Source organism: Poecilia latipinna, unplaced genomic scaffold (genome assembly GCF_001443285.1).
Source record: "Poecilia latipinna isolate Pla-1442-1.1 unplaced genomic scaffold, P_latipinna-1.0 Scaffold2405, whole genome shotgun sequence".
Lineage (NCBI taxonomy): Eukaryota > Metazoa > Chordata > Actinopteri > Cyprinodontiformes > Poeciliidae > Poecilia > Poecilia latipinna.
Genome location: NW_015115021.1, coordinates 1 through 23,400, shown reverse-complemented (window position 1 = coordinate 23,400; position 23,400 = coordinate 1). Strand labels below are relative to the sequence as shown.

The window sequence follows — 23,400 nt, the reverse complement described above, 5'->3', positions numbered from 1 at the left end:
ATGATAAAACTACCAAGTCGATAGATAGGAACAGTTTTTCCTCACCTGGCTGTCTCCTCCCGCTCAGTAGTTCTTCAGAGAAAGGCAGAGGCCTGTCAGTGTCTGTTGTATTTCATTACCTCTCTGCTTAAACCGCTGAAGCAGAAACGAGACTTCAACGTTTTCCGTTATCTAACAAGTAGCAAGTCTACGCCACTTTATAAATCAAAACCGTTTTTTTTTTTTGTTTTTTTTTGTTTTTAATTCACCAAAAACTGTTATGTAATCTGGAACGTTCGCTACGTTGAGATCCAGAGCTCCAGCTCTGGCAACTGCGTCATGCGTCACGGGCAGAAGGTCAAAGGTAACAAGGTGACCGGAGGGCTTATTATGTTGTACAAAAACAAACAAACAAACAAAAAATAATAATAATTTTAGTTCATGTTATTATGTGTCAGAAGAGGGCTTAGAAAATAATAATACCAAAAAACAAACAAACAAAAAAAAAATTGACCAAAAGTGCACTTGGGGGTAAGGAGCAAAAGGGGCAGGTGCTCAAGCACCCCAGACCCCCCTTTGCACGTGCCTGCTGCTGAACATCAAAAGCATGGAAGCGATTAATTAAAAAGGGGCTGCATGTTGGTTTAAACGCCTCTTCAGATTCTTGTTTACAGAGACCCCAGCCCCTTCTGGCCAAATATTAAAACATAATGTACATAGATGGATGAGTGGACGGACAATGCAACAAGGAGCAATTTCTGATAAAACTATTTTTCCAAAGTTGTCTTTTTCTATCCTTGTCCATTATTTTTCCATGATTTTCCACACAGTGTTGTCCTACATTTTGTGCAAAAACAGTCATCTGAAGTCCTGTCCACTGACATCGTAGTAATGTTTGTTGGAAAAGGGCTGACTTCCTGAGTACTGGCAGACAAATTAAAGGAATAATTCATGCAAAAATACAAAAAACTACAAAAATATCCCTTTTATCTGGAATCAAGCTGAGCAGACAGTTCTGGCTGGATTTGATTTAGATTTCTGCTTCTGCTGCAGTTCAGTGAATGTACTTTGCCACCCAGCTGTGACATATCTTCAAAAGATCCTACAACTCTGTCTGTGCAACTAAAGTCTAGCAGTAAAATAGTCCTTCTGAAGTTGTTTTATGGGAAACTTCAAGACAGCTTATAAGCATTCGATGCTCTGATCCAATCAGTCTAAATCGCTCTACTTTTTCTTTTCTTCCTTATTTTGTTTTTGGAGAAACGTTGCCATGGCACAATCGTCTCCTGTCATTTTTCTCCCTGTGCTGGAAAACGAAGGCAGCAAGCTGGGGCAGCCTCTTCTGTGTGACCTGCAGTTGCCACTCAGACTGACGGTGTCAGAAAAGCCCTTGTTGTTTCTAAACCCCCCCTCCCACCCCCCAACCAGAGCTGCAGGTCGAGGTTCAGCTTGCAGCGGGTGGGAGAGATTTCTCCGTTCCGCACGGAGGCAAATTAGCTGGCTTTTACGGCGCAGACAAACATTTCCTCCTACACATCCACACTATTTGTTTATCAGATATTGTAGTCAGTAAGAGCTACATTATGCATGAGGCTACACAATGCTTAATTACACTTGCATGATTTGGATTCCTCATTCAAATTGGGTTGTTTGATATGAGGACAATTCCTAAGAGAAAACATGTAATTACTGCACTATTTCCATTTGGAATGGAAGCCCCTGCTCGCTTGTATAAGTGATGATTGGATTTAATGTCAAACAAACTCTCTCTGTCATTCATTTAGAAACCTGCTTTTAATGCAGACTTTGGGAGTTTCTTCTTCTTCTTGGTGTAATGACGGCATTAAAGCCTGGGTTGTAAATTTCATATCCTACTTTTCTGCCACATAACACCTTCTTAACAAGGACCACTTTGTTGGAAACCATTTGATGATGCAGCTTTTGAAAGAATGATTTGAATTTGAAAGTGAGAGGCAAGTTGTGAAGCCCTTGCTAAGTGTTTTTTTTTTTTCTGCGTCAATCCAAACTTTTCTATTTATGAGCACAAGGACAACCAAAATGTTTGAATGGGTGAAACAGGATGGATGGATGGATGGATGGATGGAAAAATACATGCATGAGAGGATGGATGGTAGACGTGTATCCGTTCATCACCATCAGCCCTTTAGGAATAAGGTGATAAGCTGTGTAATTTACCAAGTCAGATGTGACGAAGCTCTATTTTAGTTGTTTTGAACCACTGTAAACCAGCCAGAGTCGGGGGTGGGGGGAGGGGTAATCACACCTTTTACAGTAATCCTCAAAACAACTTTCAGCTCAAAATCGGCTTTCCAGGAAAGTTGGAATTCCACTCTTATTACCGTGTGGAATAAATGCTTATCCGCGCTCTACCTTGGGAGTTTTTGGCAGCAACCACAAAATCCTTTTCAAAGAGACTGAAACTTAAGCAAACAGCATGTGGCGATTGGGGTAAATGTATTTGAATGAGCCCACTCCACTTCTTGCCGACATTAGCTTTTCAATGCTACATCTCTGACAGATGGAGAATAAAATGCGTCCACATCTCCAGTACGTAGTGTGATGTCCATTTTTTTTTTCCTTGTCCCACTCTTCAAATAAAAAAATAAACATAAACTGAACAGCAGGAACCCCAAGTAGTAAATAAACAGTGTGTTGATGCTGCCCTCTACTGGTGTTGCTGCAGCAAACGTTTGTAAATCTTTGGAAGAATTCACATACATGTAAATGTTAATGTTTTTCACACAGACTTTTGTGTCTGGACCGGCCTACAAATACCCCTTGATCTACTCCGTTCCATTCGTAGCTCCGGCTGCAGGTTTAGAGTTGGTGTAGAAGTCCAACCAGATCACCGCAGCTGGTACATTGGGCCTGTTGGCTGCTTCTTGGACGAATGCTCTCCTGTCCCAGCCTGTAATTTTAGGGGAATGAACATGCCTCAGTAGGTTTGCAGTCATGTCATTCTCTTCCATTTTCAGATGATGGATTCGACAGTCGCAGATGTCCAAAGCTTGGGATATTGTGTTTTTTTAACCTTACCTCACCACTTTCATGATGCGTTCCTTGGTGTTTGTGATGTTTGTTCGGTATTGTTTTTTTTAAAAAAGACACAAAAAAAACCCCATTGTAAACAAACATCTACATTTATACTTAGGTGACTGGATTCTTTCTTTGCCTGCACCGAGTTTTATCCTTGTCCTCACTTTGAGTTGATCTTGCATTAAAGGTTTCACGCTCGTCTTTGTGGCCAGTGCCCTTCAACTTTTGGCTGTTTATTTTCTTCAAATAGTTAAGTAATTAGCAGAATGCTGTAGAACCTGGCTGCCTGCTGAGGAGGCAATTACATAATTTGATTCAGATGCACTTCTCCAGTTATGTTTCCAATTGTTAAAAGACATCAGGCTCTCCAGAACTGGAATTTGAGATCCCTAGTCAAATATATAAAAATCCTAATTACAAAAAAAAAAAAAAAATTTAAAAAAGTTTGTGGTTTTAATATTAAAAATGTCAAAAGGGCATGAACACTTTGCAAGACACTGCCTACAGTCTTATAATTGGATAAACAATAACATCCAGATTTAGTATGTTTTCTGTGTCCATTTCAAAGTTATTTAAAAACAGGAAAAAAAAGGCACATTTTTGCCTATGCAAATATTACAATGTACTTAAACATTGTGATAACCGAACTCACAACGTCTAAGAATATGAGCAAGATGAACACTGCAATTTTAAACTAAATTAAAAAGAAAACCTTTAGCTTGGAAAGAAAAGCAGTCAGTTTAACGTCCCAGTCTGAGTCTGAACATTCATTTTCACGCTGCTAATGCTCCCTCTTTAAACTGTGAGGCGAAAAAAAAAATCATCTCTTGACATCTCCCTCTCCTGTAACTGCACTTACCATGACATTTTATTCCTTTAGCTTGTAATTGATTTCTCCTTCAGTTCATTAAATTGCCCGCAGAGCACCTGCAGCACAAAGCTAGTTAGCAGACGCCCAGCAGGAGCTTAATCCCTTAAAAAGAGGTGAATTAATGAGTGTTCGAGTAATGCATTGATTAAAGAATCAGTGCCTTTGTTTCTTTGCATGAATACTGTAATATTCAACAGTGTTAAGCACCAAGAAGAGCACATTTTTTCCAATATTTTTCCATCAATACAGATCTCAGTGTAATATCCTTTGGCTGATTGTGAATCCGTAATCTTCTCCGTCGAGGAGGTTATTAAAGGAAGACATCCCAGGAGTGTTACTGTCCATCATATTCAAAAAGCTTATTGCAGACTTTTCATTACATCCAGGCCATGTTCAAAAGGGGCCCCAGAAAAAAAAAAAAAAAGATTTTTGAGGTAGCTTTGTTTTGATACACATGATAGAGTCAAACAGTAAAAATGTACTTTCATCATTATGAGGAAGTTTAGTTTCCATTTTGTGCAAGTTGATGTAATAAATGCTAAAACACACAAATCTGATTATGATTATATATACACGCATACATACACTCATTAGCAGAACTGCAGAACTTGAGGTACTCGGGTGATGGAAAGCACCCTGACATATCTGCATTAATTAAATGCTGTAAGATGAGTTAAACATTTTATAGTTTAAAGTTGCATCCAATTTAATTTCCTCAGGAAAATATGGTTGCCATTTTCATTCTTCAGGTCTAAACATCACCTATTGAGTATCTATCCCATGGTGACCATCCTGGGCTGCTGTTCAGGACAAAGTCTCCTGCAAACACATCATGTTTAGGTTAGTAAAGGACCCAAGCACAGAGACTGATAATGGTGGAGAAAAAAAAACAGCATTCTTTTAATGATAAACAACAAACTACTCTGTAGACTTACAGTCAGATCCAAGGGACCTAGAAGGACATCATGACAGAAGGATCCAGCAATAAACAATGAACATTCAGGAGCTTAGATAGTGAGGAGTGTGAATGTTGACAAGAGGCAGGTGGCTGATTACTAACAGGGTGCAGCTGGGAGGGAAGGCAAACATGTAGACTGAGGGAAGAAGAACAATTAACACTAGAGCTGAACAAAGACTCAAGGAAACGAGCCAGAGGGCCAACACTGATCCAAGAACACAAAATCCAAATGCACAAAGAACAGAAAGCAAAAATAAACTACAGACAAAGGAATTAATTTGTATGCCGAGACCTTTTGAACGACTACGAATAAAAGGGATTGAACAGAATATGGTGGATATAAAGAAACAAAATGATCAAACTACTAACACCCCAGGTCCATGACAGAGAGCTCACCACCTGGAAAGACGGGATTCATCCTGATTATGTCGCGTATTAACATGAATGTAACTTCACCTAACCTGATGGCTACAAAAGAAAAGGCATCCAAAGTCCCCTCAAATCTCTCCTCTTTCACATAGTCACTAAAATAAATAAAAAAAAAAAAACTAAAAAAAAAAAAATTGCAGAAAAAAGAAAAAAAATGAGCCCCCAAACAAAAACTGAGACTAATTACCAAGCTGTTTACTTGCTGAAGGGGAATCACTAATTAACAACCAAATGTTTACTTCATGTCTTCTGTGTTCCTACTGAAAAATGCATTTTTCTTATGTAACGAAAAAAAAAAAGTTTGATCTTTAATTCCTTTTTGGAAAAAGGCTCATAACTGTTGACGGCAACAGACCTGACCAGCTTTGCTTCAGATCACTGAAAGTAAAACTCAAAAGAACGAGTAAATACTCTGCATTTTTATTCACGTCAACACTCCAAACATTTGAACTAAAAGCATCTTTTGCAAATCTACCTGCTTCTCTGACGAATGAAAGAGAAACCAGCAGCAGCTGTTCCATACATTTCAGCACACTTCCGTGAAAAACATGCCAACAGAGTTGTTTTTGTCTTTTCGAAAAGATTACACGGCCTACATCACGCAAAAGGTAAAGCAGCAGAATACATCTGTAAACATGAGTGATGTGTTTTATCTCTGCTGCAGCTCCCCCACCCCATCCCATCAGCGGCTTAGTTTGAGCGAGGTGGGATGAACGTCGCAGATGTCGAACCACTGCTGATCCACCTCCTTGTGTGGCATCAAGCCATTTCGCGGCAGAAAGGGCCGGCGCCAGCGTTCGCGGCTGCCCACCACTCGCCAGAAGCGCGTGCCCTTGAGCAGAAAGAGGGCATTGTGGGAGTAGGAGAAGTAGGCAGCGTCGATGCTGCCATCTGGATGGTCTCCGCTCTCCACCGGAGGGAAAACATCTCGGATGTGTTTGGGGAAGCCACTCGCCAAGCCGTTTGTTTCCACGCTGAATGCATACACCTGTTCAGACGGAGAGAGTTGGAGCATTTCGCAAAACAGAGATCTGACTAATTACAAATACCAGAGAAAGTGTAGGACTTTTGTCTGCTTGAATACGCTCCCAAAGGACACTGAAAAAAAAACAATTACCCAGTGCTCTTTACAAGCCAACTGCCAGGTGTTGTATTGTTAAAGATTTAAATGATTGGGTGATGTCATTTAATCATCTGTTCTCCCCTTGCTTTGACTTTTACTGCAAAGGTTAAATAATTAAACTGCACTTAGTTAACTGCAATATAAATCCAAGAATTTGTTTCTTACTTGAGCTCTTCTGAAGAAGTAGATGTGGGAGTCTCTCCTGTCATAAAAGGCCGAGTCAATCGGACTGGGAATCCCCGGGAAGCCCTCAGAAATCAGCCTCGGATAGCGGCGGCCCTCAGAGTCGTGCCTAAACACCCGGTCGTTCTCGCTGTCGTATCTCCAGAACTGCAGACCTTCAACAGCGACAGGCTGTCACACGGACTTCCCCTCAAATGTCCCACTTGTAGGAAAACGGTGGAAATGAAATAGTTTCTCTACCTTTAAAGAAGTAAACGGCCTCTCTTCTTCTGGACCACACGTGTACGTACGCGTCTACTCCATCGCTGGGGATCCCGTGCCAGCCGATTTGCAGCGCGACTGGGTCCCCGTAGCGCGTCCTGTTGTTTCTGTTCTCGTACAGCCAGTACCAGCCGTCTCTCATGAAGTACGTGTTGAAGCGGATCTTTACGTCCCCGTAGGGCGTCTTCTCTTTCCTGATCCAGTCAAACACGGTGCTGAACCGGCCTTTACAGCCACCTGGGGAAGGGGGGGGGGTGTGCAAACGTGAGGAGAAATAAGCAGCAATTACAAAAACAATCTCATGTAATTGTTATGTATCTCTATCCCACACTGAATCTCTTGGGATTTTTAGTTGAGTGTGTCCAAGAAGTGTTAGTATTAGAGCACCATATAGATGCTGAATAGCTTTTCTGTCCATCCAGTCCATCTCAAAGCTGGATTCATGGGGCAAATAGCTGGGCTGCATTATGGATCCAGGCCTGTAGATATGAGGCAGCCCCAAAACATGGCCGATCTCATGAACTGCCACCTAAGAGGAAGGATATGAAAGGGGGCAGTCAGTCGACACTTAGATTTTCCAGTAGTAACTGGCTATACTCAGCATACTTACTTACTTTAAGGAGGCTTATACCAGTGTGAGAACTGGGACCAGTGAAATGCTCATCATCGTCAAAATGGATATCTCCCAGGAACCACGCGTGGGCAAATTCCTGACCAGTGCCATCAAACTTTTGATTACATCCCAGATGTCTTCCTGTGAGGAAGGGACAATGTGAAGAAAAAGATAAAAGAAAAGAAAAAATGATTCCTATTTTTCATTTATATAAATTATAAAATAATCCAAAAACTAAAAAAAAAGAAAAAAAAAGATTTTCAATTAGGCATCAAAAGGCTATTTGATTAATCCTAATCACCTTTGTCAGCTTTATTTTAAAATCTACAGTAGTTAGTTTGACTGAATTATTCTACAATAAATAAAGGAATTTTTAAAACATAAATTTTAATCTGTGAAAACCACTAGCACAAAACCCCCCCCCCCCCCCAAAAAAAAAAACCCATTTTATCACTGACGAAATCTAAGGTATATTGTATTGTGGCAATTTAAATACAGAGTATTGATTCCTCTAAGTATTTATTAATGCAAAAGTAATGCATTTATTTCCCTGAAATTCTTTTCTTTTTTCCCCCCATCCTCAGTTAAAAAAATATTCATACTTGTAAATTGTGAAAACACATTCTAGACTTGACAAATACCTTTTGCTGTAAGCATATCTCCAGGTCTTTTGGTTTATATTTTCCACATCTAGAGACTGAAACACTTGCCAAACAGCTCAAGCTTAATCAGTTTGGATAAAGACCAATCTGTGAGCATCAGGTTTTTTTTTTTTTAAATCTTTCCACTCGGATATATTTAGGTCTGGAACTTTGAATGAGTCATCCTAACACATAAATATGCTTTGGTGCACAGTATATTTTCACATCACCTTTTGCATATTGGCTAGAAACATCCATTTTGGTTTCATCTGACCAATGCTACTGTAAGTTAGTCACAATTTTGATTAAATACATTTAAATTTGTGGCTGTAAAACACTCTGGCTCAAAAGTTCACTACAGAGTGACAGACATTACTAAAACCCAGTAAATTATGTACAATGCATTATGACAAAGTGAGTATATGACATACTGACTAATGCCCACCCGTGCCAAAGCCCAGCTTGATATCAACATCCTCCAAAGGTGACCAAGTATCTTCAACAAATTCCAGCGGAGACACCTCACTCCACATTCTGAAGGCCAACCTGAAGATGTACCTCTGCTCATCAACGGTCAGCTGGCTACTGTAACCTTCTCCAATTAACCGCCACCTCAGAACGTCCTTAGAAAACGCCATGTACCCAGATTCTGTCAAATCCCGCTTTTGCCTCTTTTTTGACACGAGATCAGCAAGGTGACGCCTTCTGTTCTGCAGAGGTTGACTCTGGCTTGAGCTGCTGCTGCTGCTGCTGTTTCTGTTTCCGGTTGGATTACCCAAACTATTGTTTTTGTGTGTATCATTTGAAATAGTCAGGAGGCTTTCTGTATCGTTAAAATTTAATATATCGTCCTCAGAAGAGTTTGATGAGCTGCCAATTATGCTGCTTTCTGTGTTGTTACCGTCGGCCTCGTCGAAAGTTTCATTCCAACTGTTTTCCAACTCCGAGCCACCGATGTGGCTCTCTGTTACAACATGTGGATTTGGGTCTGTCTCCTTGTCAGGAACCCCACACCTTGGTTTGTTCATCGCATCCTTGGTGGCATCATCAAACACTCCTGTAACAGGAAGTCCAGATACCATCTGAAACTCTTTAAGGGCTGAAACAAATGCTTGACTCTCAGATTCACTTTTGTGGACCTCGCCATGACTAGTTTTAGGTATGTCCCTTGAATGAGGCACTGAGGTTCCCTCTTGGATTGCAGTTTGAAAGTCATCCAGGAAGTCATCACTGAAGGAAATGCCACTTTGTTTCATCTGGATCTCCTCCCTCTGGGTTGGTTTGATAAATCCATACCTAGAAAGAAATAACTGAAAGGATATCCACAAGACAATTATTGTAAAAATACTATGAACCGTATTGAGATCCTCCTGCTGAAATGTTTTCCAGTTATTTTTTGTTGTCTGCAGCCATTTAAACATCAAACCAAGGAGCGTTTTCACAATTCCATGGCTGCGACTTTTGCTACTTGTAATTTTTATATGGAATAAGCCCCTAAGTATGTTAATATTAGCATATCACCAATGTTGGCATAATACACGTACCATGAGCACATCAGCAAATTTGACTAAGGTTAGCTTACATGCTTTTTCTTTTTTCTTTTCCATTTAAGTTTCATTAAAATGTCAGTAAAACATGGAAAAAATAAAATTTGAATAATTACCTCCGCTTCATATTCGTCTGTTATGACAGGAGCTTGGTGAGATGTAGGAATCTGCATGTCGGAATGATCCCTGTTGTGGAAAAGTTTCTCAGCATGGTTTGGGTTTGTCAGAAAAACTAAAAGCATCAGCTGGATAATAGTCAGCATCGTGTTTCCAGTCGACTCGTTGACCTTTGTGGAGGAACCAAGTAGTCCAAGGACAGAGCAACACTGCTTTATAAGCAAGTCCTGAGTTTCTACACACCCACTTTTAGCCACTTTCCTTAGTTGTGTGTGAAAAGTAAACTTCTCCTCGGTGAATACAACTGGATGTGTTATTCATGCTCCAGTTACTTAGATAAACAGTCGCTAACCTGTGGACTGGGCTACGATCTCACTTTCATGCGAACAACAAACGATGTCAACAAAACACAGCTTGCCATTTGTAATCACATTAACCAAGCTTTATTTTAAAAAACTAATCTCAACACTAACAAGTTTGAAATAAAATAAACTTCCTTGACCCTTCATGACACAAACATTTTTTCAGTGCAAATTTTAAGTCCAGCAATGGTGACATGAGCAGCAAAATATTAAACATGATTGGACTTTTTTTTTTTTATATAATGTTGAACCAGACAGACAACAGATAGATTGGTCGGATTTAAAGAGTAGATGACTCAGGATGGTCACTGTAGAGCCGTGGCTATCGCTGCTGCCAAATGCTCCGCCGTTGGCTTTTCAGCTGTGCAGCTCACGCAGAGGCCTTCCGCTGCCATGGCGTCCCGTGTAGTCGGCCCGATGGCGGCAAACTACAGACAAATTGAGTCAGACGCAAATATTTGTATTCAGGCACGTATTTGTATTCAGCAGTCCTTAATCAATACTTTGTAAAAATCACATTTTGCAAGGCGTTTGAGAAACGTCTCTACTTGTTTTGCAAATCTAGGGTTTAATTTAGAGCCACAGGATTACATTTCTTATGATAAAAGAGAGATTTAAAACAAACTAAAACAGACAATACCTATGGTCATGTATATACTGGGATACATGACATTACTTTAAAATTTTGCGCTACTTTGTGTTGGCATATCGCATAAAATTCCAATAAACTACGCTGTGGCTGTAATGTGACAATGTGTGAAAAAGCTTAGAAGACGTCTGCAAGCAAGTACTTATGAATATAATAAGTAAGTATGGGTGTAGTATTTTCTGACTTGGAATTCTTTAGAAAAATAAAAGAACCAGTGAACGATTCATATCTTCTTGTGAGCAATTATAAAGAAACTATACCTTTATTTCATTGAGTTGTTCGCCCGACAGCCTTCGCACTGCTTCCAGGCAAAACTTCACCCCGGATGGACTGAAGAAAGCTATACATGCTGGAGTTCCCTGTGAGTACATAAGTAAGTTACTATTTATAATATATTAAACAGCATTTTTTTAATTTTTTTTTTTTTACTTGAAAATACAGAAGAAGTTTGGTTTCACCTGCTCTGTGAAGTAGTTTTTCAGATTTTTCTCAAGATCTGGATGTTCAGCCGTTTGATAGACAGTCAGCGTCTCTAAGGGAACCCCTGGAAACAAAGAAATAAATCCCCCACGGTGACGAAGGTAGTGCAGTTATTATCTCATTAATTAGCTTAACCCCAGAGGGCATTTATGGACTTAAGTTTTAATTGTGAGACACAATAAAAGACAGTGCTTACCATTTTCCCTTAAAGCCGTGGGCAAGACTTCTCTTTTAATTGAGCCACAGGGGAAAAAAAGCGGTGGGATATCGGTGTCCTCTCCTAAGACAGAAAGAAGGACCACGTCACAGTGCTTAATAGAAATTTTCAATTTGCCTAATAAGCGTGAGAGAACAATACAGATCACATCATACTTTCAATAATAAGACGTGATAGGACATCAGCTGTCCCCGTGTCCTCTCCCAGGGGCTTCAGACCCAGACTTTGAACTGCACAGAGCAAAGCGCAAACAGAACAAAGATGAACACAAACCTTATGCTGATCATTCTTCACTAGATCATCTTCTTTATGTCGAGTTTTCATGTAACAATTTTTGATAATCGAGTGTGTTAAAATATCTATTTGACTGTCAATCTGTCATGTTTTGCATTGCTTGTATAATTAAATCAAACAATTCCACTAATTTGTGCACTTCAGCAATATGCTTATAGCTCTGCAAGTAGATGTTATTTTTGCCAACAATGAAATTACACAAAATCCTATTTTGACTGACGTCACAAGCAGTATTATATAATGAAAATTGGTCTCTTCCAGAGCAAACTTTCAGTCTGCAAAGACATTTAGCACTTGAGAGATCATGGGAAGAGTTTGTGAAGAAATTAGAAAGAGGTAAGGAATAAATGGAGATATATATTTCATAGGGATTTCATATCACACACCAACACAAAGTAGATTAAAATTGTGGAGTCAAAGTAAAATCAGGCTTAGTTTTCAAATGTATGCATCACAAAAAAATCCCAATAAAATATTCAAGCTTCATGTTGTGATGAGACACAACGTGGAAAAGTTGAACTACTACTATTGCAAGGCCTTGAATTGAGAATATCCTGATCATCTGTAAGACAGCGCTACATCCCAATCCACATGTTTACGTAAAACACCTGCAGCTTTACACGAGCAACCGCAAATGATAGAACAGTGAAAACTTCATTTCAAGCAAACAAGGATAAAACATTCCATTTTACACACTGCTGCAAAAATAAAAACGGTGTATGTGTCAGAGAAAGTAAATTCAGCCTTTTTTCTTTTTTTTAAATAGACAATGGAGAAGTTAAGCAAACATTGGGAAGTTTTCCACCTGCTTGTTGTCTGTATGTCACAGCAATCCGTCACTTGTGTCTAACAACTGGCTGACCGTACTCAAACCTCTTCACACATGTCTGCAAGCACCAGGTGCATGTCGCACTCAGATATAAATAGTTTATGAGGTGCAATATCCACTAGGAACGTTTAGGAAACGCTGATTTAAGAAAATTGTGCTCAACGGCTTACCTAATGCTGCGGTTGCCTTCCCGACCACATATATGGATTTTGAGTTCCATTTGTCTTTTATGGATTTATTCCATTCTGGATAAAGAAGACATGTTTTGCCAATCATAATGTAAAATTTAACTTCCAGAGAAACACACTACAAATGTCTGCTAATGCTTAAAGCATGTGCTTATTTTATGGGATAAATTCACCTTCTCTCCTTCCTCCCATGTCTAAACACATCTTCACAGCCTCCACTGCTCTGGGACTGGTAAAGATCAGGCCACCATGTTTCTCCGGCTGGAAAAGCTAATAAAAGCAATACATTCTATTTTAAAAACTTGTTAAAAACCCATGTTTCTTTTATGAATTTACGATGCTTATTTCTAATACAGTACTCATATTAAAGGTTATGTTTTCAGTGTGGGGTTATGCTGATACAGCATTAACAGATTACAATTTTTGAATTGTTGAACATTTTTGTTCCAGGGGTTGCAAACATAAAGGCATTTCTGTTTATGCATGATGGAGATATTTATTCCTTTATAATGAAACGTACCTTATCAGAAAAGGTGTTTAATGAGACAAACTTAAAAGACAAGACAGGGATGAGTGTTGCTTTGTGTCCATGCGATTCCAATTCCTTTAGACGCAGAAAATGACACATAAAAACCATTTCATCAATCACATTACTACGGTTTCTTCTGGATTCGGATAAGTGCGCTTCTACCTTCATGTAGGGATCAGGTGCAGATTCCTCGTCTCTCGGCTCTTTAAGTAGTAATACATGCATCCTGGCAAAGAAACGCTAGATAACTAAGAATACGGAGAAAGTAAGATTTTAGGTTCTTTTGTTGAAAGGGCAACGGAATACAGAAACCCAAAGTAGAAAAACGACCACTGACAGTGGGTGTGGAGGCTCTTATAAGTCAGTCACTCCCTAAAACTGTCACATACTGATAACGTTATTGACTCACCCTTACTGTGCTGGTGAACAACAGCAAGTACTGGCAATATTCACTAGCAGCAAACAGAAATTACAATTGTTGTCCTTTAAAGTTAAACACACAGTGATATTTTCGGAATACAACTGAGTGTTCTGCAGCCTGATTGTTATTGTTTACTATTGGTGACACATTAGCTATAGTGAAGAGAATATACCGAAAGCTACTAGTTATAAAATAGACAAAACAGAAACGGTTTGGACTTTTTGATTAAAATCAAGATATAACGTACCTTCAGCTCTCCATACAGATGTTCTCATGTATGATCAAGAATGGGTGTCCACAGATGACGTATTGCAGGTTTTTAACGTATAAATGATGTGTGCACAATCAGCTGAACAAGTGTTAATTTTAAAAGACCACATAAAAAAAATGTTACCGTGCGTTTAATACGGTTGTGCTTTCCCCAGTATTGCTGATTTTGATAGCGTCTAAACTGTGTTTTCCCCGGTTAGGGAGAATAGTTAATTCCATCTCCTGTTTGCAGTCAAGCCGACATTGCGGTTCCCATGTACAGCGGAGAGCGACAACCCTGTACGTTTAGAGCCAAAATGGCGGCCGCCGGGCTTTAGCTTCTGCGTAGATTCTGCTGAATAGATGTCGAAGAGCATAGAAGCTGGGTACAAGAGCTACGAGTTTGTTTCGCACGTCGACCTCTCTGCCATATTGCGAGTGCCACTTTTTAGAAAGACGCGTAAAAAAAGCTAAGAATGCGAGAGTTGACATATCCTTTCGTAGAGATCATAGCGGCGTCTGGTCTTCTATTTCTATGTCCTGAACTATGACCCTTTCCCCGCCCACCTAAAAATAAACGTGTTTCACGCTTGCGAGCATGGCTTCTTCGGCTAAGAGGAGAGCAGTTGGCGTGGGTGAAAATCCCGAAGAAAGTGAGAACAGCTCGGATGAGAACCCCGAGGATGATGATGAGTCCGTGGAGGAGGACAGCGATGAAGAAATTAATGAGGTGAAACAACAAATAACTCATTAAGTACTTAAATGGCATCCTTAGCCTGTTAGCTGGAATCTTCCGTTTATTTACGAGGTCTGCACACGAACCTTATTTGACGCTTTTCTTGTTATTGCTTTGCTGGAGTACGTGAAGCGAAATTTGCTTCACATTCTTACGTTTGTGCGTTTACTTTATTAGATTAAACACGTAAGCTTTTGGCCATTACTGTTGGTCTGTAATTTTCACCTTTTCCACTTTTTCTTTCAGGAGGTTTTGGTGGATTTTGAGGCGCACGCCATTTCATCCAATGATTTCAACGGCGTTAAGAAGCTGTTGAATCGGGTAAGAAACCGTATCTTTGTATGAAAAATCTGGTCTGCCCGAGAGAGCTGTTTATTGATGTCACTTCTGTTATGATTGGCCACAGCTCTTCCTGAAGGCTCACGTGGACGTATCGGAGATGACTGACATTATTATCCAGCAGAATCACGTTGGAAGTGTGGTCAAGGTGGGTCTATCATTACATTACATGCTTTTTGATCTCACTTGCTTTCTGTTAACGTTGTCCCTTCGTTTGGCTGCAGCAAGCCGAAGTGCCAGAGGACAGCGATGATGATGATCCAGATGAAGTGTTTGGGTTCATCACTATGCTCAACCTGACAGAGAGAAAGGTAACATTGCAGACATACGCAACCCTGAGAGGTTGTCCCCGGTGCTAAAAATCAATCATTCATCTGTCCAACAATCCAGTCGTGCATCCTTCATCTGTACATGCAGATGTTGTTTAGCCAATCAATTTTATTTTCTGTCAAACAATATCTGTTCACCCAAATCACCCAACAGATCAAACCAACCATTCAGTCGAATCATCCATCCGGTTCTCTGCTCTCTTTTCCTTCTCATTTCCCGCCATATTTAAAGCGTGATCTGTGTAGAAATATTGTCCATAAATTCATGATTAATGTCTGTATTCATGCTTTGAATGGGTTTTAAATTTGTGCCTCGGGAAAGACGCAACTTGGGAATTAAAAATGCTTTGAAATCCCTTTTAAATGTAAGGGGTGATTATTTTTATGTTTTATTTTGCAGGGTGTGCAGTGTGTGGAGGATGTCAAGGAGCTGGTAGTGGACCAGTGTGAGAAGAACGCTCCTCACAGCACAACAGAACAGCTCGAGAAGATCCTCAGCGACACGAGCAAACCTGTGGGTCTGCTGCTGAGCGAGCGCTTCATCAACGTACCTCCACAGATCGCCCTTCCTCTCCATAAACAGCTCCAGTGGGTCCTCGGTTTTACTTCTTATCGCTTCCTGGCTCAAATATTTTACATCGGCTAATCCGGGTTGCTAAAACAAAATTGATTTTGGTCTTCCAGGAAAGAAATGGCAGACGCCCAGAGGACAAACAAACCGAGCGGGAGGTGTCACTACTGCCTGATGATCAGCAAGACGTGCAAAGAGGCAACCAAGAGCATCCCAGCTAGGGGAGAAGCTCCAAAAGAGGAGTACATGTTTATCAATGCGGAGGAGGAATTCTTTCATGAGGTACAGTCATAAATCATACAAGCTGTGGAAGATTTAAACCAGATTGGATCTACAGGTCCCAGTAAATCAGAAATAATTAGTTCATTTTAGTAGTTTTATTCAAAATGTGAAAGTAGCATAGATTGCACAGTGACATGATATATTTGAGGTGTTTATTCCTGTTAGATTATGACTTACAGCTGATGAAAACCAAAAATTCAGTTTGTCATTAAATGCAAGTACAAAAAGGCGAATGTTACTGCCTACATAAGGTGCTGCATCTGAAGTTAATGTAAAGTTGAGTGGAAGGACAAAGTGTGGTGGAAGGTGCATGAGTGGGAAATCAACTGTTTTTGGTCCTCTGTGTTCATCTAGTTCAAAGTCAGCACATTAATGTAGGAGATCATACAAAATGAGACCTGACCAAGTACTGAACTATTATGCAATACAGTACACGAACATATTTCTCAGAATGTGTATTAAAATGCTTTTTATTGGGCTTACGTAAGATTTTGATTTGTGGCAAACAGATATTGGGTTTTCTTGAGTTGTAAATCATAAGAATTAACCCCCAGACCCCCCAAAAAATATTTTACTGAATTACCAAATCTTTAAATAAAATCCAAATTCACTGACTCTGCTTTTAGCTTATTCTTAGCTTTTGTTTTACAGCAAGCCATCATCAAGTTCCACTACTCGGTAGAAGAGGATGCAGATTCCTGTCTAAGTGGCAGGTGGTCGTCTGACGACGTTCCCATGAAGCCTTTCAGGACGGTGATGGTGATTCCTATGGACAGAATGCCTGCTGTAATGGAAAAACTAAAGGAATACCTGACTGTGTGAGCCAAGACTCAGACAATCTGGAAATTATGCAAAAAGGCTGTTTAAAACCTCGGCTACCGTTGGTGGCTTCCTGATTCTAAAAACAGCTTTTGTGGCTAAATACGTACAAGGCAACAGCAATTAAAAGACTAGCTTTTTAATTCTGTCTGAATAAATTTACTGTACAATAAGACTACACATAAGTTGTAATTAAGTCAAATGAAGTAAATGTATGCTTTTCATATTGAAATCCTGTTTTGTCCACTTCAGCAGTTTTCAAAGAAGCTTCATGATTACATCTTGCAAAAGAAAAAAAACAACCTCTGAAATATTAAGAGCTCATTCTTGTTTTTCCATTTCAACTCCTAAGGCTGTTTGTTGATCTAGAGAGAAATATAACAGCTTACGCATCTGAAATAACTTTTGGCATACTTAGTTGTTTTACACACAGTACTCTGGGATATATCTTTGGAAAAGTAGCAAATCTACATACTGGAACTTATTACTGATACCGTTTTCAGTGTCGGCTCTTTAGTCTTCAGTGAAGTGTTTACAAAAGCTTTCAGGCTACAAACAACCCCTGTAGGTTCTGTCTGCTCCAAATAGTTTACTTGCGTAAAACCCAGATGCTTCAGCTCACTGAATCACACATTTGTCAGTTTGTGTTCCAGCTGCACAGCTTCTGTCAGTGTCACTGTTTCTGTTTGTGGTTTGTTTCTTTGTGCAACGTCTGGATTCCGCGAAGTCCAACATGACTTGCAGTATGTCTTTGCTTTCACTAGGGGGCAGATTGTAGAAGAAGTACATCGGTGCCATTTCATTGAACCTAAAACACAAAATCATATTAAAAATATACATTCCAAGAAAATGTAGTTCATATAAAAGAGCAAAAAGAAAAAAAAATCTGTAGGTATTTTAAGATAAATATTTGTTTGGTAATTCAAACAGGAGCAATTATAAGGATTCCTACACTTTCTTAAATATTTGATTTGACTATTGTAAGTCATATCCAGGTATAAATAATTAAGGAAAAGTTTGTCCTACAAGTTTCTGTAGAACAAGTCCAAAAAATGTTCAGTAAATGTACTGGTTTTCTTAATGATTAATATTTATTTCAAGTACCTTAGAAAATCATTCCTTGACTTTAACAGTTTATCCAACAGTGTTTTGATCTTGACTTTTTGAATAAATGAGCAATTACAAACACAACTTCAAAACAGCTATTTTACTTCCCTTTTCAGTCTCTATATGACTTCACATTTAGAATAAATAGGAATTTCAGTTATTCAACTACCAAAAACTTATTTTTAGGATTTTTAGAGAAATAAAAGGAATAAAATTTTGCTTCCAAAAATCTGAATTTATTCTGAGAGTGATTCAAAACCAGGCTGCAATATTTGTTCAACAGGTACTTGTTCTGATCTATGTTCTTACAACTTATTAAAAAGCAGGTTCAAGGTGAATGTTTTGTGCTCAAATGCCCAGGTTAGAAAATGGAAAAAAAAAAAAAAAAGTGTCAGAACTCTTACTTATAATTCATATGCACATGTCTGCTGAACTAAACTCACATTTGAGGGGAAATCTCCGACACTGTTCTCAAACTGTTTTCAGACAGGGCGTATTCGTTGAAGACCACCCACTCTGGTAGGCCCAGTTTGTGTGGCTGAACTCCGTAGCCAGAGAATGGCTGCAACTGGGCCACGTGGTTGTTCGTCAGAATGAGATAATTCCCCGATCCGTCCACATCTCGAGCAATCTCCGCAAATGGGAAAAATAAAAAATAAAAGAGGAAAATGATAAAAATGAATGAAGCTGAAGAGTACAAAGAAATATCACTAATGTGCTTTTATTTCCTACCTGCATGAAGAATCCAGCCAGCAGGGCTCTTTTTATGTCGTTAGTGTTTGTCTTGGTTCCAAAGGCTGGCTCAGAAATGGGAAGCTCAATTCGGCTCAGCGTGCTAGTCAGCTCTGATCTAATAGCGTCAGCGATGCTCAGAGCCGAATGATCCAGAAAATAATCTTGGCACCAAGTTTTCACATCCAAGTCTAAAACGATTTCAAAAAGTCCTTAATACACAGCATTTAGATGCTTGATCTCTAGTTTTCCCAGTTTGCTTAGAAAAAAAAAAAAAAAAAAAACTTGGGATTTTCATTAGCTATAATTATTTCACACATCCCTCTCTAATGGTACTATATAATAACCTTCAGTTGTTTTTTTCCCCCCAAGTTGAATTCATAATTTCAGTCAAATTCAAGAGGTGCCAAGAGGCGGTTGTTTTAAAATTTACAGCATAAAATTTAGAAATGGAACTCTATACTGAGAGCAGCGCAACTTACATTGATCCTTTTGTTTTTGTTTGAAGGAATTGTAGATATTTATGAGAGTGAAGTGATCGCCGTCAGGATGTTGGAACTTTCTCTGACACCTGAACGCCTCTTGGGTCGTGCTGCCAGCTGGCCGCAGGAAGCAGCTTGGTGCTGAAACACAAAGACGTACAGAAGCTCCTTAAAATGAATCGAAAATTTTTCAAGCTGCACATGCGGACTGCGCATACCCGACAGCATGGCTGCGATTGTCAGCACCTCACTAACGCAGTCAAACTCGCAGGACGCTAAGAGAGCTTTAGCCATCTGAGGATCCAGAGGGATTTCAGACATGATGATGCCAATTTCAGACAAGTTCCCATCATCGTCTAAAGCTGCGAGGTAGTCCAGCTCCTCCAGGGCCTGCATGAGACCTTCTGGATCTGTCACAAATGAAACAAATGTAAAAATATATATTTTATCTATTATTTCCTCCATTTCACTTTTATTTCGGTGCAGCACTAAACTAGATATATCGCATAACCATTGATGTATTGGTCTCATTGTATCTGTTCTGTTCACACTGGGAGTTGGGGCAAAACTCAGACAATAGTTGGTTGCTGAGCTCTCGACTCAGCTAAACCATAGGTGGGATGAACCCAAACAGATGCCCAGAACAAATTCTGCTGTGATCTTTTAGGAAAATAGGAAAAGGCTATTTGTGAGAATCGGTTACTTAGAGATATAAATATTACACAGAATTCATTCGGGTTGGCAGGATGCCTTACCTGGTCTTTCGATAAAGTGACACTGCCCAAGACCCGCTATCTCCATTCTCTTTAGGTAAAGGACAGTTGGTGTAATGTTACAGTCCAAGATCTGTGGGTAGGTTTCGGCCATGGGTAGACTCGCTTCAGGATACAGTCGGAAACATTTACCTAACAAAAGCAAAGCACATTTTGATAAAAATGTGAATTCGTACAACAGGAGTCCTTAGTTTGACTGGAATTTAAGCTGGAAGATCCACCTGCTGGTGAACACAGGTGTTTGCGCACATCTGCTTGACACTGACTGATGGGTTGAAGCACCTCAGAGAAAGCTCTTGCTCTTGGATTGTAAATCTTCATAAAAAGATTGGCAAATACAAAGTGTACTATCAGCACTGTAATACTTTCATTATTGAAATCTCTTGAAGTAGTAATGCTTTTACCATTTTTTTCTGGACGCCTGTGTCAATGACAAAGTTGACCGATTGCCCAGCCCACCACACGTCCTCCTGTTTATGGGTCAAAAGAAAAACCCTCTTGGAGTTTGTGGCGCCTGCTTGTTCGATCAGTAAAGGTGAGAACCCTCGCTGGCTTGGGCACAAAACGATTGGTGTGATTTGGTCCAGTCCCTCTTCCAGTCTGGGACTCTCACTCTGAATGATGCTCCAAGCTCTGCAGACATCCTTTTAGAAACATTATATTCAACCCTTGTTAAAACAGATTTTAAGCACCAACTTTTGGCTGAACAAATAGCTGTTGGATTAACATAAAAATAAAAACCTATCTTACCTCCTCTGACGCCAAAAACACAATGACATTTCCAATCTCTTTGGTAAGGTGGATCTCCTGAAGCAGGGCGAGTGCAAGGTAAAAATAGTCTTTGTTGTTCATGTTGGTATACACCACCTCAGGAGAACCAGAGACCTCCAAGTTGATGAGTGGGACACTTCCGTAGTGGCCCAGGAGCCTGTCCACCACAGCGGACATGGTGAGGATCACCACCTTGAGCTCAGGCCTCTGCAAGAGGACGTTCTTGAGGAGACCCAGCAGGATGTCTGTGCTAACTGTCCTCTCGTGGGCCTGGTCTATAATAATGACTCCGTATTGTTCCAGAAAAGGGTCCGACATCATTTCTCTCAGCAACATGTCATCAGTGCAATATCTGAAAGATTAAAAATTGACAGTTTTTGTTTTTCTTTCCTTTCCATTGCTGTTTTTACACTGGTCATTACTTCGTATGTTAAAACTTGGATGAATGGGGTCTCAAAATACAAATGTTGACACACCTGGCTGGCGAATTAAATTTAAATAACTACATTAAATGCGAAGAAGTGGATACTTTGACAATGGCATTGCAAAATATCGCACCAAGTTGTTGCGCTACTGCTGATTGTTGGGAACTAAACAACATAACCATCAACAAACCTTAGGACAGTGTCAGAGGAGCAACAGGTCTCCAGAGGGATGGTGTAGCCCACCTCATGACCGATGTTCACGTCCATTTCATCGGCCACGTGCAGAGCAAGATCCACAGCTTGCCTTTTGCTAGCCTGTGTGCACACAACCAGGCCATGCTGAAACTGGGCAGACAGGCAGAACTCTGCACACCACTGAGGAATCTGAAAGGAGATGTTCAACAAAAATAAGTTCACACCATAAACACTGCAGTGTTTCCAATCGTATCACTTCGTTTTTTTTGAAGTATAGAGCATGCTTTGAGGATTATATTAAGAACTCTTGCGCGAGCTAAACAAATAGTGGCAGAAGATCCGATAGCATTATTGTTCATGATGCAAAATTGCTTCGGCAGCATGTGGCGGCTCTAGCGGATTGGGGCTTAGCAGCAGGAGGTCCCCCAACAAGGCAGCTGAAATTCTTTGTACAGAGTGACAAGCCAGCAGGCAGGCTGCAGATTGGGCAGCCTCTCTGTGACAACAACATCTGCTGAGCTGGGCAGATTTTGCTCACACAAACAAGGGAAGTTGAAGCTTTATGATGGTATCAAATCACGGGGAAAAGAAATACTTTCTCTTTTCTAACCAATTTGGATTGAGCATCTGGCAACCATGTGAAGGTGCACACAGAATTATGCTGGGGGGAAAAATTATGGATGTTCTCCTGGACAACATTATGAAGAATATCCATTAACTTAGCCTTCGTAAACCTACTTAGATTTTCAGCAGCTTAAGATGTAAAATCTATGGAAACGTACCTGGAAAATACATATTTCATTCTAACTAACAAAATCATCTTAGAATACCAACATTTGTATCCAATGTTCCAGTTGGAAGCTGTTATTGCCCCAGTAGGAAAATATGCCTTGCAGCCAAATGAAAACCTTTTGTCTATTTGTAATTATTCCCTTTGTTAAACTGAATGAACTGAATGAGCCAGATTACTGCCAGATAATGTCCATCAGTTCACTACTGCCAGACCAGTAGAATAGGAAAATCGCTTAACCAGAACCCATCTACACCATGAAGCAGGCTAAGATGGCCTTTAAAATAAAGGGGCCATCTTAGCCCCTCTAAAACAATAGAAACCCAATCTAAAGAGATTCAAGAAAATATGAGGAAAAAGTCACTGACATCTATCAGTAACTGTGAGTGTATATTCCTTACCTGCGTACTGCTGCCAGTTTGTGCTACTCCAGACACAATAACCAGCTGGTTGTTTTCTAGAGCATCTTCAAACTGTCTCCTGACCTTCCACACTGGAAGAGCCCTTCTCTTTTCCAGCAACTCGTAGTACCGAGAGGAAAAGGGCAGCCCATCGAACGGGTTCAATTCCAGATCATCTCCAAAGCCAAATGACGAACTTTCTTCCCCGCTCTCCGAGAAAATATCTGCTTCTATGGAGTTACTTTCAATCGACATGACACAGAAATGGTTCTCCGCACCATAAACAAGTTTTATGACGACGGGGGTTCAATAACGGTTCCAGTTGTGCTGAAATCGTGCTGGCGAAGTTGCTCGCAGGGCAACCTGCTGACGGCCTGTCCGCACCGGCGAGCAATTTGGTCCCAACGTGACATCACACGTGCGCTTCATGCTGACCACTGACAGTTATCCCGGCTTGGGTCCGTGTCATAATCTCTCCCACGTCACTCAAACACTCACGTGGAAGGTAGAGTCATTGGATGTTTCCACCATTGACCGTCTGGGTTTCCACACCTGTTGAGCTCCAAACGCACTTGTGTAAATTTTGCAGATTTGCCACATGGGGGAGCTGTTCAGTCAATATTTTTTTCTCTACAGGCAAATCACAATCAA

General features: G+C 40.1%; 4 protein-coding genes and 1 long non-coding RNA gene across 10 annotated transcripts; 1 reads left to right on the top strand and 4 right to left on the bottom strand.

Annotated features, from left to right (window-relative positions):
* Positions 1-1,754: 1,754 nt before the first annotated feature.
* LOC106937669 (uncharacterized) lies at positions 1,755-3,311 on the bottom strand. The gene is made up of 2 exons (XR_001422436.1): positions 3,037-3,311; positions 1,755-2,908 (listed from the first exon to the last, which is right to left on the bottom strand). It is a non-coding gene; the product is annotated as an uncharacterized LOC106937669 (long non-coding RNA).
* A 2,383-nt stretch (positions 3,312-5,694) lies between these two features.
* On the bottom strand, positions 5,695-10,114 carry LOC106937668 (matrix metalloproteinase-21-like). The gene is made up of 7 exons (XM_015019300.1): positions 9,806-10,114; positions 8,561-9,425; positions 7,476-7,615; positions 7,249-7,390; positions 6,841-7,098; positions 6,583-6,755; positions 5,695-6,282 (listed from the first exon to the last, which is right to left on the bottom strand). The coding sequence occupies exons 1-7, from the start codon at positions 9,923-9,925 to the stop codon at positions 5,977-5,979; spliced, it is 2,004 nt and encodes a 667-aa protein (XP_014874786.1). The 5' UTR covers positions 9,926-10,114; the 3' UTR covers positions 5,695-5,976.
* Positions 10,115-10,195: 81 nt separating this feature from the next.
* On the bottom strand, positions 10,196-14,246 carry LOC106937667 (uroporphyrinogen-III synthase-like). 6 transcript variants are annotated; one of them, XM_015019298.1, is made up of 10 exons: positions 13,996-14,246; positions 13,490-13,553; positions 13,319-13,402; positions 12,972-13,068; positions 12,781-12,855; positions 11,643-11,717; positions 11,467-11,550; positions 11,249-11,334; positions 11,051-11,149; positions 10,196-10,569 (listed from the first exon to the last, which is right to left on the bottom strand). In XM_015019298.1, exons 2-10 carry the CDS (start codon positions 13,550-13,552, stop codon positions 10,447-10,449), a joined length of 786 nt encoding a protein of 261 aa, XP_014874784.1. In that variant the 5' UTR covers position 13,553; positions 13,996-14,246; the 3' UTR covers positions 10,196-10,446. The 6 variants fall into 6 exon arrangements, with proteins under 6 accessions (XP_014874784.1, XP_014874781.1, XP_014874782.1 ...); XM_015019295.1 differs by having other exon boundaries at positions 13,490-13,575; positions 13,996-14,245; XM_015019296.1 differs by lacking the exon at positions 13,996-14,246 and adding an exon at positions 13,737-13,985 and having other exon boundaries at positions 13,490-13,575.
* A 169-nt stretch (positions 14,247-14,415) lies between these two features.
* On the top strand, positions 14,416-17,295 carry LOC106937666 (protein BCCIP homolog). Its single transcript, XM_015019292.1, has 7 exons — positions 14,416-14,727; positions 14,980-15,054; positions 15,140-15,220; positions 15,297-15,383; positions 15,802-15,989; positions 16,086-16,254; positions 16,906-17,295. The coding sequence occupies exons 1-7, from the start codon at positions 14,596-14,598 to the stop codon at positions 17,074-17,076; spliced, it is 903 nt and encodes a 300-aa protein (XP_014874778.1). The 5' UTR covers positions 14,416-14,595; the 3' UTR covers positions 17,077-17,295.
* On the bottom strand, positions 17,221-23,338 carry LOC106937665 (putative pre-mRNA-splicing factor ATP-dependent RNA helicase DHX32). The gene is made up of 11 exons (XM_015019291.1): positions 22,750-23,338; positions 21,554-21,747; positions 20,918-21,290; positions 20,572-20,811; positions 20,389-20,482; positions 20,150-20,299; positions 19,613-19,804; positions 19,395-19,535; positions 18,913-19,103; positions 18,624-18,811; positions 17,221-17,881 (listed from the first exon to the last, which is right to left on the bottom strand). Exons 1-11 carry the CDS (start codon positions 23,002-23,004, stop codon positions 17,692-17,694), a joined length of 2,208 nt encoding a protein of 735 aa, XP_014874777.1. The 5' UTR covers positions 23,005-23,338; the 3' UTR covers positions 17,221-17,691.
* Between the last annotated feature and the right edge of the window lie 62 nt (positions 23,339-23,400).